Source organism: Neolamprologus multifasciatus, chromosome 11, assembly GCF_963576455.1.
Source record: "Neolamprologus multifasciatus chromosome 11, fNeoMul1.2, whole genome shotgun sequence".
Taxonomy (NCBI): Eukaryota; Metazoa; Chordata; class Actinopteri; order Cichliformes; family Cichlidae; genus Neolamprologus; species Neolamprologus multifasciatus.
Window position 1 is genome coordinate 7,545,018 of NC_140449.1, and position 13,164 is coordinate 7,558,181.

The 13,164-nt window shown below is 40.9% G+C and overlaps 1 protein-coding gene across 4 annotated transcripts in view; it reads left to right on the top strand.

Annotated features, from left to right (window-relative positions):
• Positions 1-7,458, top strand: part of ptprub (protein tyrosine phosphatase receptor type Ub) — a 200,747-nt gene extending 193,289 nt beyond the window's left edge. For all 4 annotated transcript variants that reach the window (XM_085178198.1, XM_085178199.1, XM_085178200.1 and 1 more), the window contains one exon: positions 93-7,458. In XM_085178198.1, coding sequence (XP_085034324.1) covers positions 93-155 — 63 coding nt within the window. In that variant the 3' untranslated portion in view covers positions 156-7,458. The remainder of the gene's footprint in view (positions 1-92) is intronic.
• The last annotated feature ends 5,706 nt before the right edge of the window (positions 7,459-13,164 follow it).

Sequence of the window (13,164 nt, forward strand, 5' to 3'; positions counted from 1 at the left end):
GTCTAGTCTGTAAATTCATTGAAAAAACCCAAAAGTCAATAAATTTGATATTTTTGACTCTAGTTTTGTGTTTTTCCTTTTTCTTTCTTTAGGACCAGTATCGATTTTGCTATGACCTTGTCCTGGAGTACTTGGACTGCTTTGAAGGCAGATAGCAACTAAACGTTTACGACAGCAGCAAATTCCCACGCACTGGAGACAAAGGTCACCCGGTGACGCCCCCTCTACTTTAATGTTTGGACCTGTGAAGTTGGCTTTGAAAAGACTGCAGAGGAAGGAGAGCAAAGAAAAAAAACATGGTCAAGGTTCTGACTTTTAACCTTTAATGTACAGCTGTGATTTCCTCCTTGTTGGTGATGTTTATCTCTTTTGATATATTTTTTTGTGCTTTTCTCGGTCCTATTTGCCTCTTGAACTACATCTTGTATGTGCTAAGGGTTTCTGTAGCAGCAAAACAATATTTGGAGCTGCAATGTGGACCTGTCTCTTCAAAGCAAGGGTCACCTTGGCTGTGTTTCATCATTTCATTCGTACAAACCGAAGAGGCTGGATCTAATTCTGGAGTTACAGCAGCATCATTTAAACGTGGAAGAGCTACATAAAATAACGGTCCACTGTGCTCGTGGCATGACTTATCTACCATACCATAAACTGCCTTATTCTCTAATGATAGGACAGATTTATTGAAACCACCAAATAAATCGACAAAGTTTTTCACCTGGGGTAGAAAACAACAACAAGAGATTTTAAGAGACCTACATTGTAAAGCAGATCAGCCCAGTATTCAACAGTATTGATGCAGAAACTGTACAGTAGTGCAATGTGTTGTATTTTCCCATAATGTTTGTGCTGGATTACCATGTGTGCTACAGGTGGGCGTTACTGGCACTGAGCCTGGTGCCACCGAGGGAGATTCCTGTCTCGTTACTGTCACGGTGCCAATCCCACTGACTGACTTGAATCCTTTGCTTTGTTCTACTGCTTCATCTTGATATATGCCTACAAACAAACGCTATGTACTGCATCAGCTAATGTTCTCGCTCCGAAGTGATTGTTTGTACTTTATACTCACCGGAGACAGCAAAAGGAGAGGATGGCGAAAGCTGTTTGAAACGCATCGAGATGCCACAGCGTTGGTGTGATAAATGATACGCCATTAATGCTGTGGTGAAGTGTCTGAACCGGTGCGGTCACACAGGTCTCAGTCTGCACCTCTTCTACTCATTCATTGTCCGAGGCGTTTGGTTGTGCTGTAAAAATTAAAAAAAAAGTCTAAGAAAAGCAAAAAGAAAGCAGGGGGTAGGGGGCACTAAGATGGAGTAGATGGTGGGAATGCTATTTTGGGTCACCGCTCATTGCCGAACATATTTTTTTGAATGCAGAAATGTGATTTTTAAAAAGTAGTAAAAGTAAGAAGCTGTTGGCCACATACACTGCGGCTGACTTACCGCAGAGTTGATGGATAAACAAAATCCACTCTTTTTCAGCTGTTGGCCAGGGCCTGGAGAGCACTGGAACTCTTCATGCCTGAATCAATGTAAGAAGCAGTCAGGTTGGGATTTGTGATAATGATCAGAGACAACTTTGAAACATGCTCTTGCAAAGACCCCATTACACAGAGGAAGAGATTTTGTTTGTTTGTTTTTTCTTTTTAAATCACTTTTGCGTTATAGCCACAAAAATATCTCTAATAAGCTCCATTAGGGATATTTTAAAATATAGGCCTTTTAAAATATGTTATGCGCAAACACATCTCCCGAGACTCCTTTAAGTAGAGGTTTTCAGGGAGGGTGGTAAAGGTATCACTCCAGGACATATCCTAATGAACAAGGAGAGACAGCTTGAAGCCTGCAGAAGCTGAGAAAGGCAACCCTGCTGCTAGTTTGCAGCTCACACTCTGGTTCAGGTGGGATAACCAGAATATGTGAGCGATCTAACAGTATACAAACATCACCGGACTCCCACAGATTCTCAAATAGAGCAGCTTGTTTGTGATGAGGAGGAAGAATGAGGTAGCTACATTGTAGTCAGTGATCTGGCAAAAGATTGCTGAAGGAAGTGCCTGGACACTTTTTTTGTTAAGGGTGGAAGGAATATGTATATACAGATGTATATTATGTTATGTGAATAATATATTATATGTTTGCCCAGAGTAAAGACGTATAGTAAGTAACCACAACATAACCATAAAGCTGAATGTTGCTGTAAATGACCATTTTGTGAGTTTTTGTCAGAACTTTTAACGACGAGCGTTCATCCCGGCGCTGCGAGCGAAAACGGCTCGTGAGGCGTGTTCGGGCGCTCGTTACGCTTTGCATTTCATTTCAGTGATTTCAGAATAACCCGATCCATATGATTTATTTCAACCTTTAGCCACGACTGTGAGTGCATTATACTTTTACCATTCCAAAGCTTTTTATTATGACTATTTCTGAGTGACAACTGCCAACACAGGACGTTTGATTTCACGTGTTTTCTGTATGAACCAACAGTACATGACTACTGTGTTTTTGATCATTGTATTTGTGGGGACATGGTGTGTATTTAATGAAAGAAAATAAGAAGAGAGATGTATATCGGGGTAGAAAGATCTTTCTTTTGAGCGATACCAACGATTAACAATAAATGAACAATGGGGGGAAAAAAAGACGTTGTCGCAGCTTTTATTGGATGTTCTGTACAAAATGCATACACGGCTGAAAACCCCCAACACACAACGTGGTTTCATGATCAGATTGTCAGCAGAAGCGCAGACCTGATGGCTAAAGATGGACTTTCTGTCTATATCCCCTCTGACCCACCTGCGGTTTCTCATGCGGATGTGATCTTTTAACATTTTCCCGTCACCTTAAACCGCATTGACCATTTGATCTGACCCGCCTTTCTGATCCCTCACCCTGTTTCTTTTCCTTATCTCTTTTAATCATACCCCTCCACCGCACCCTGCTCATTTTCCATTACTTTCAATGTCTTTTCCTCATCGTTTTCTCCATCTCTTGCTTTGCTCCTTAGCTCAGAGTAAGGTGACTCCAGACCACAGACTTCCTCTCTTACCCCGTGGCTACGTTGAATAATGCAGCAGTCCTGCAAACTGATCCAGTCTTCAGCAGAGAGACTAGTCAGATTAATTAGAGTACAAGACCCCCTACTGTTCGGATGAGGACAATGTAGGCTATGCAGACTTGCCTTTATTTTCTCATAGATTGATTAAGCTGCAAAAACAAACTTTAAAGGAGTGCGTCGGTATATTTAAGTATTCCTAAGTTGGTACTTTTCCACTAGTCATGTTGGTGAAAGGGGCAGGAATACCTCGTAGATTAATGAGGCAATGAGCTATTTTTATGGAGGCAGGTCATTTATACAACCCTATTTAATATCTGCAAGATTTTCTCAATTTCCCTTTTCACCTGCAGAAAGCCATTACAACATAAAATCCATTTTTCCATCTTTTATTTCTCATATTTGACCGGCGGTTTAAATTAGCTGGTAATTGGAATCTTATCATTTAATTCTGATGGTGTAATGACTGTCGTGGTCAAGGCACTTATCACTTTGCCAGGATCCAACAGGGCTTTGTCTTTTCTCTCTCTTTGGAGCATCCTGTCTTATATTCTGTCACTGATGGGCTCGAAAGATGTCGGCTTCTCCTCAGTCTCCCTGCTGAGTCTCACCACATACACTCGGATATCTTTCTATAAAACGACTGTGACTTCCGACAGCTTCTGTTATTGGCTGATATAACGGAGAAAGCTGAAAAATGATCTAGTAATTTGATCAGGTATGATTAATGTTAGTGTTAATGGAAGTTTTAAAACAAATATACTTTAAGGTATTTGGATAGACAATACAATATTGTGCAAAAGTCTTGAGTGTCCCCCTCATATTTTTATATTTTGCTTCCAAGGAGCCAAACTGTTACTTTTAAGTGGTCTTAAGCAATATTCATTCAGGTTTTCTTTTAAAGTTGGCCGCCTTTTCACTCATTTTTAGTTCAATCCTTGTATTACACCAAATATAACAGAGTTTAACATAAACGTATAATAATATATAAAAAAAGTATTTGCACCTATAAGGTGATTCAAAAAATGATATTAGTTAAAAGCATGGTGTTCAGTTTGTCCTTAAAAATGTGAGAAAAATGGACAAATGGAGGACAGAGGAAGAAGGTGCATGGCTAAAAAAAATATCTACAGCATATAAACAATATGCAGCAGATAGCTTTAGTATCTACAGCATACCAGTATATCCAGTAAAGACCAGAGTTTATCCATCTGCTCATTAGAAATCCATTCTTAAGGAAGGGAAGCAGGTGCAGTATGCCACATTACACAAGAGCTGGACTGAAAATAAGTAGCAACAGGTCTTATTGTAAAATGTGAAACTTTTGGTTCAAATTATCATCAACATATACAGAGAAGGTCAGTGTTCACATCCATCAGTAAAACATGGTGGAGACTCTGTCATTGTGTATGGCTGTATTCCAAACGTTGGTGTTGGGAATCTTGTCAAAATCGATGCAGAAAAGGAACGTAGATCCACCATGCAATCAGAAAAGCATCTGGTTGGCAGTGACTTCCTTTATTAGCATGAAAACGATCCCTAACACAATGTTAATGCAGTGTTATTACTCTATTAATACCTATAAAGACAAATCATCTTGACAGAGAGCACAGATCAAAAGGCAGCCAACATCCAAGGAATAGCTTCAGTGTCCTTCAAGAGATTTGATGAAGTATTCCTGAAGACTACTTAAATAAACTACAAGAACGCTTGCCTGAGATAGTAAAGGTCGTGTGAAGGTTCGAAACAATAGAATGAAGGTGGTCGTATCATATATCGATTTTCAAGGTCATTGCAACTGTACAAACCCCATTTCCCCCCCTTATATACTGTATTTCCATAAATGGTTGCATGTTTCAGTAAATTGCTGCACCTATTTCCAATTTTCCAAGCAAGACCTTTTGCACAGTAAATATAAATTATTCATAGTTTTGTGACTTTTACAGTCTTGCAACTGTAAAAAGAAGCAATGTCTGGGACTCAAAACCATGCTCACTCGTTGCCTAATAGCTACAGAGACATGATCCGGGTTTTAACATCGGCAGAATGCTATTCTTCAAAGCACAGTGGTGTATCTTACTAAATGTTTAATGATTCTTCTTTCATGCCAAATGCTTTGCTAATAGATGCAGATAAAATCCAATATTCTCTGGGAGAATATTGTCCCAGAAGCTTCTGCGGGTGACCTTGCCCAAGCCTCAGTCAATAAGTCGATAGAGAAGATGGCATGAAAATAAAGTTGCAGGCTTTTAGAAAGTGGGATAAATATCTGGTGTATGTCTGGGGATGTATTATATGATTCCTTAGGACCAATAGAGACTTAAACAAAGTCCCATCCACTGAGTAAAGCCATTCTTCACAACTAAACAAATACACACCATACCCACACTATCTTGTTCTACCATCCTGGTGGTACTCGGCTTCTGCTATAGAGTGCAGCAGACAAGACAGGTGGTTCAGCTTTGTGCTCAGCAGAGCGAGGACAGAGAAGAGCCAGCCAGATGGCTCCGTCCACCATGTTTTCTCACCGGTTCCATTGCCACAGTCATTCTGATTGGAGCCCTTATCTCAACAGTGTGCTCCGAGTTCAGTGAAAGTCATGGTTGACACGAACAAGGGGAAGAGAGGAAGCTTCTGATGGTTCCAGCCTGGATCATGCAGGCAAACAAGGAGCCTGAGACAGATAACCAGAATCAGAGGACACATGAGTGATTCGGCCGTCCCTTTCCTCTTTATCACGCTCGCCTTTCGCTGTTGGGTAGCACAACAGTAGCTTGCCGCCACCACCAACACCAGCCACCTTTAACTTTGGATCCTCTGACTTGTGTCATTTGTGGGGTTGAGTTCAACAGCTGAATTAAGCTGGAGGAGGGGGATGAACACGGCAGGCGATAGAGAAGTTGGATAATCCAGAGAGAGACAAAAAAAAAAAAGTTTGGGAAGTTGTGGTGATGAAATATCAGGATTGTGTACACAAAATCCGTCTCTGCCACCGCGCACTCTCTCGATAACAACGCAATCTCAGGTGAAGCAGAGGCTGAAGTTATTTTGCTCCAAGGATAATCTCTCGTTGTTAGTACACACATAGAGATGTTGAGCCTTGAGGTTTCTGGGGAGAAGCTTGTAAACGATCTTATGTCAACATGAGCCATTTCTGGGTTGTGGCAATAATGCTTCTCCAAGCTGCCATAAATTTGAGAGATGAGCTTATCAAAAGGTCAGCCCTTAGAGGGACTGGCTTAGCAACTGGATTTATCCTTCAGTTTATTTAGAGCAGAAAAATGGGGCCACAAGCGACGACTGGCATCAATCATACTCCATTGTGATCCTTGACAAACTTAAAGAAAGAGCAGGAGTCTTTGTGATTTCATCTAAAGGCAGGGAACAAACACTGGGAGTATACTCAAGTCAATAAAGTATGGAATTACCTTTTATTGCTTTTAAGTTATAAAACATATTCAGGCACAGGAGCTCCTGCATATTACATGTCCCCCGTTGAGAATGATTAGATTTGATTTCTACCTTCCTATTTTCTGACATCTTAGTGTTTTTGTTTTGTTTTTGTTTTATTGTTTTGGGGGTTTTATGGTCTTTTTTATGGCATTAAAATTAAATAATATGAGAAGAATTAAATCTGTTATCAACTTTCAAGGCCTTCAAACTTTCCTGTCCACTCTTGAGAATATCTATTTTGTCTTTGTTTTCTAGGTTTTTTTCTCACTCGTCCCTTTTTGCCCTTCTTCTCTCTCTTGTAGCTTCTTCCCTTATCTTTCTCTGTCTTCATCCCCCCGCCTCCTGCCCCCTTCTTTCCTCCAGCAGTTGTTGAAATAGATGCGGCTATGAGAGGACAGTTGTGCAGCTGATAATACTATATTAACCTCAGGGAGAACACAGTTGTCCTCTGCTCTCCCATCTCTGTTCCACACCAGACATCCCCGACTGCAGGCCGCATTAACCCCAGTTCTCCCCCACTCTGTCATCCCTGGAGCCCTACGTTCACCGGTTCACGAAGCCCCATAGCGGCAACTGATCTTCTTTCTGCCAGGGCTGAGTAATGCCATGCTATGTGAAAAAAATGTTGTCTGCATCCAAAATGGAAACATGGCCCAGAACGCTATTACTTCCCAGAGCACTTTGTCTTTCACACCTATGTGGCGTCATTCACAATGTCTACATTTCATTTAGCACCCTATTCTGTGGAGAATAGTTGCACACTCCCACACTGCCTGCATGCTCTTTTTTTATAGAGAGGATTGTTTTCTGTATATTACACACACACACAGAAAAACACACTGAGCTAAACGTCAAACAGTATTTTCTGTACAAGGATGAAGCACATGTTGTCTAGAACAGTGTTGGGGTTGTCAAAAAAAGTAATTTATTACTCATTACTTTGTTCCCCTTTTTAAAAAAAACAAACAAACTTACTACAAACAAACAAAACTAAATTTTTGTATTATGTAACTTTTTGCTCCAGGCAGAAAGTAATTTGTTACACTGACATTACTTTCATGTTTCTATGTAACTTGATCTTAAATGCGTTGTCACATAATTAGCAGCTGACGTTATAAATCTGAGGCTGCAGTCCAACGCATCTGCACATTCAATCTTTTTAAAATATCTGCTGTCTGTCTGCTAGTCTGCAAGTTGGATGAGCATGAAGGTAAAGCAAAGTTGAAAACCAAAGTATGTCAACTCTGTCGATCACCACAGAGATTCTACTGCAGAAGCATGAACAGAAATGGAGGCCACAATGCTGTTAGCTTGACTGCTCATCGATGCCTTTGTGACCTTTTGATGTTTAGGCTCTGGCTGCAGGTTTGAGCTCAGCATACACTCGATTTTATCACTTTGTGTTCTTGGCCAAAAGAGCCAGAGTTGTGCAAGCAGAATAATGCAATTGTCGGCTGTCATGGAGGCAGTTTGGACTTTACTGTCACACTCTTATTCTTTTGCGCATTAAAAAAGTAATGACCATATCTAATCTACTCAAAATCACTCTGCTATATTTCTCCTCCCGATGCACGAACTGAAATCGGCTAACTGTTAGCAATAAGTAATGCTGTCATTGCTGCAAGCAAGGTAACAAAATAACATAACAGTTAATTAACAACTATAAACAGTCATATTTTTAGATGAAGCAGTTTTGCTTTCCAGCCTTCTGGTAAAAGCCAAACTGATCCTGTCCTTAAGCTAAGCTAGCTAGCTGCCATTAGTATCCAAACCCTATCAAAAGCATAATTTCAAAAAGTGAAACTATTACTTTTAGCAGTTGTTGGGTTAATACTTTATTTAAACTTGTTGAATATTTTGCACATATTGCTATGACAATTTGCTATTCTCTTATTACCACCGTCTTCCCATCCCTATGCAGGTCAGTGAGACAGTAGTACTGAATGACTTGGCTACAAATTGGTCTCCAGGTCTTGGCTTTTGCCCACAGAGAGCAACTGTCAGTGTCATGTTCTGGTCTTTCACAACCTTCAAACCTAATTAAAGGGAAGAAGGAACTATTTCTCTTCATCGCTCTGCATGGCTTCTTCGTTTAATGCTGTGCCTGAAACTCAGAGCACTGGGGATTATGCTGTCATGTCATGTAGACTGAACCCAGGGATCTACATGCATGCAGATACGAGCTCTTTAATATTTCATTCCACAGGTTGGACTGCTTGCCTGCACCTCAAAAAAAAAAAAAAAAAATCTTTGGATACCGCCGTCAGACAGGATAATAACAGAATAATGCATGGCCCCGGTTTCACTACATTTGACTATCTAACTCTGTCTTTTTTAAAAAAAATTATCATCTTCTGCAGCCTTTTATCAATTTCACTCTTGCACTTGCAATTTCCCTTTTTGTCCACGTCTATTTTTTTAAGCATCCTCACCTTTCTCTCCCACCATCTGTTTCCTTCCTTTTTAGCCCTCTTGTGCTTTCCTCATCCTCTCTGCATCTCACTGGTTTTGTGTCAGGTGAGATTGTTTGAGGTGTGAGTTTCTGACAGCTGATCGAGGGCTTGTTGGGTAGGGGGGTGCTTTTTTCCCCTGCCCGCTTGTCAGCTGTCTGCTCTGCCGTGTGACCGGGGTGATGAGGTCACGACATTCATTGCGGAAACTTGTATTTGATGTTGCCATGTCACTCAAAAGAACGTCGACAACAGCGTCCTCGGTGAGGTCTGCCTTTAAACTACATACTGTTAACAGGCAGCCTTTTCTGCTGCTGTCACAGCATCACATTACACTTTGCCAGCAATGCAAGACATCCCGATTTAGCGCCTGTAACATGGCACGAATCCGTTTTGCTGTCACTATTTACTGAAAAGCAATTTCTACTTTTTCGTTTAATTTTCTTAGAGTGGATGAAGAAGGTTTCAGAAGCACGACAGAGAGAGCACACTTGCAGAAAAGAAAAGTCACACTCTGCTAGGTGTGGACGACTAACTGGACTTTGCCTTTGTGCTAAGGCATTGTTATTTAAAGACTGAGTTCACTGATGCACCGTGGCATTCTAACTCCATATTTGATGTTAATCTGCTGGAATGAGCAGAAAAACACGAACACATTGAACCATGTTGCATATTGCATTGAGCTTGACATGTGTCTCTAAAGTGGCAACAACTGACTGTAATTACCGTGAATGGCCAAATGCAATGCTTACATTAGAGATGGAAGAATAGCTAGCAACCTCCTTGTCATATCTACTGGATGGCAGTTATTCTTACTCTGTCTTTGGTTCAGTAGACATCCCTTGTGGCCACGCTGAGCTGTGCAAGCAACATTTGCGGACAAATGTTGCTTGCACAGCTCAGCAAGCAACATTTGCTTGCTGAGCTCTGCAAGCAAATGTTGAGGACAACATATCTGTGAATGCATTCATTTCTTGTTCATTGTAGATGTTTGTCACTTTCACTTCTTTTATTATCTGCTCCAGATGCATGTTAAATGCATGCAGACAAAGGAAAAGTCACTCATGTAGGTCAGTAGAAGCTTGAATAATCCTGCCTGTGTTTCAGTCACATGAATGACATTTCCAGCACGGACAAACTTGGTTGTTTGAGAGTTTAAAAGTCTCTCACATCTTCAGTGGTTTAGACTGTGGCTCAGTGTGCTTATTGGTTGCCCCAGCCTGTCTTCACGTGATAAAAGACCCTGACAACATTGTCGACCTGAGGAGAAGCAGTGCAAAAGAGGAGTAATGTTAAAAGCAGGTTTTGTAACAATGAGGATCTCAGTCCAGTGTCCTCACAGACATGCACCATTAGAGGTGAAACACCAGGGGCTCATGTGATCTCTTTAGAGCAAATGTTAACTCTGAGACTTTGGACCATTAGAAGAAACCAGGAGTTTAATCTGTAGTTTTTAAGCTAATGCACATAGGTTCTAATGATGCATTTCATTGCAACGTCTCATCTTGTGGCTCAGTGCAGTGTGGAGTACGATGATGGGGTTTTCATTTAATACGGTCATAACGACGGTAGCAGCAGTGACTGTGGTTAGGAACGGAGGTATGTCTTCAAATAAAACTGCCTGCAAACCTCGAGTTTTTAGGATACCTGACCAAACTCCGCGTGGAATTCCTCTCAGGTTAAGGTGTAAATTGAACAGAACACCTTCTCTGTTGTGTCAAACTGAGAGAGTGAAATGCTCCCATGTCTTCCTATCTGTATCCTGGGGCTCTGTAACACCTGTCTAATTAGCTGTGCAGCACGACAGCAGTGGACACATGAACTCTGTTCCTCTCATATAAGCAACAAGAAGGGTTTTGTACACATAGTCTGCACTTTAAATGCACAGACACGTACTGTGTGCACAAACGCACGTTTTTCACTTAATGTTGTAAGATGGAAAACATACAGTATCGTGTTATTACAACTTTGTGTTGATGCAACAGTTTCTGGGCACTCGAGCTGACTTTACCCGTTTTCTTGTTCTAAATAGTTCAGCGTTTTTCTTACCTGCCTCGGAGCTTTCATGGTTCTGGCTCTTGGGCTTTGTGAAAGCTCCTGCTTAGAGATTGTTTGCAGCCGCAGACACTTCCAGCTCAGTTCCAGGGGAAAGGAAAAGCAATTCCATGCTTGGGCCACAGTGAATCCGTCTCTGTCAGTTCCGCTTCTCGATGCCCTCAAATCACATTCCCCTCCACCCATCCGCTCTCCCATCAGCCTTTGCTGTTCTGTGATCAGGGAGTAGGAGAGCATAAGCCTGGAAGTGAAATGAGGATGCGCTTTACATGCTCCCTTACCATACTATCCTCCTTGATGTCACTCACTTCTGTTCCCTGGCACTTGCAATTTCCCGCTCCCTGCTAAGACGCCATATAGTTCACACAGGAGCAGTCACAGCCTACAGCTGTAATATACCTTCTTCTCTGTCTATCAGGGAACATGAGGCTAGTTGTCATTCTATGATAAATACACTTTATTTCAGCCACTAGTTTTTCCCTCACATTGTGATCTCTTCACAAATAAAGTGCAAGCCACCGTAATTTGCCAAAATAAATTCCTTTTATGCACTTACTGAGGAGAATACCAGCTTTTAAATCTTTTGCCAGGATTCTGTATTTTCAAATGACGTGCAAATTGCACTTTCTTTAGATGCACTTTAGTTATTTTGTAAGGTCAGTGTTTAAGCCTCTTCTCGGTAAGTCTGTAAGTCACAGAAAGCTCTCGAGCTGCAGTAATTTCACATACCTTGCTATTACCGATGTCAATGAATTGATCAGAGAAAACCTGCAAATGTGACCCAACGCTGTACACTGTGGGCCCGCACCTCCGCGTTTACTTTTGAAGCACATTTATCCAGTTCCCCACTCTCTTAATTAAAGCACTAATTGTTGCGCAATAACTTTAATCCTGTACGGCCCCTTCATTTTACCGTCAGACGTGTGCATTTTATCAGCACTCCTTTGCCTGGTGACTAAATTTGTTGCTTTGCCTTTGTAGAAAACAGTGACACATAATTTTTTAAAGTGATGAAGGCACACAGAATGATTGATGGCAGCATATTGGATGGGAAAATAACGTTCTGGGCCGTTAATTTTACCGAGTCAAGGAAGCAGCCTCAGACTGTCAACACAGGAAATGAGTAGGATTTATCTCTGGCCTAGCGTCTGGGTAGCGCACAGTGGTGGGTTTCAAAGAGTAGTGCACACTGTAGAGATTTAGAATAAACATGGTCCTGCAATGAGATGCTATTAGTGTTTTATTAACATTACTGGTCTCGTGGATCTAAAATGCACTTTATTATATTAGAGTCACAAGTAATTTTCTCATCGAAGCAATGCAGAACAAAGAATGCAACCTTTGTTGTCAGTTTACATGGTTTCTGATGCATGCCATGTTGTGTCAACACAAAAGGGTCATCATTTCGTCCAGGTGTGGACGAAATGACGTCCGTGCAGGTAAGGATAAGACCTTTTATGGAGATGCAAACCTCTGCTGCAGTCAGTGATCTCTGCTGTAAGATGAATAGAATACTAATGTATATAAATGGGTGTAAAAAGTGGAAAACTGGACACACTATATGGCAATATACACTATTAATATGTGTGCTGTGGCCTATTACACTGTAAAGAAAACAGGCAAAAAAACCCTCAAAATATTAAGCTGCAATTCAGTAACTTTTTGAGTTTTCTCAACTTTTGTCTGTCGTTGACTTTACTAAGATTTATGCAATGAAAGCTCAGGTGTTCTTACTCGCCTAATTACATTATACCAATGAGGTTAACAATTATCTTCAATAATGTGTATTTTTGAGTCAAGAAAAAATTCTAGAGTTATAAAACTTTCCAACTTGTGACAATGTTGGCTTCACATCGGCTCCAAATACAAGCCAGTGATTTTTCACTTGTTAGCTCAAAGTGCTAACCATGTAAGTAACTTTCAGTCGAGTCCCCTTCATTCAGCATTGTTTTAACAACATAACATTGAAAGTTAAATGTGTTTAACTTACACATACAAATGTTTCCAAGTAAGCAAGCTAGTGCGCTGCCAGATCATTTGGAGGGTTGCATCAGGGGTGCATGGTGTAAAATTCTGTGCCAAAGGAAAACTTGTTAACCTTACAGGAACATTGTAATTAAAAATTAAAGCTGCCCGAACTAAGTCT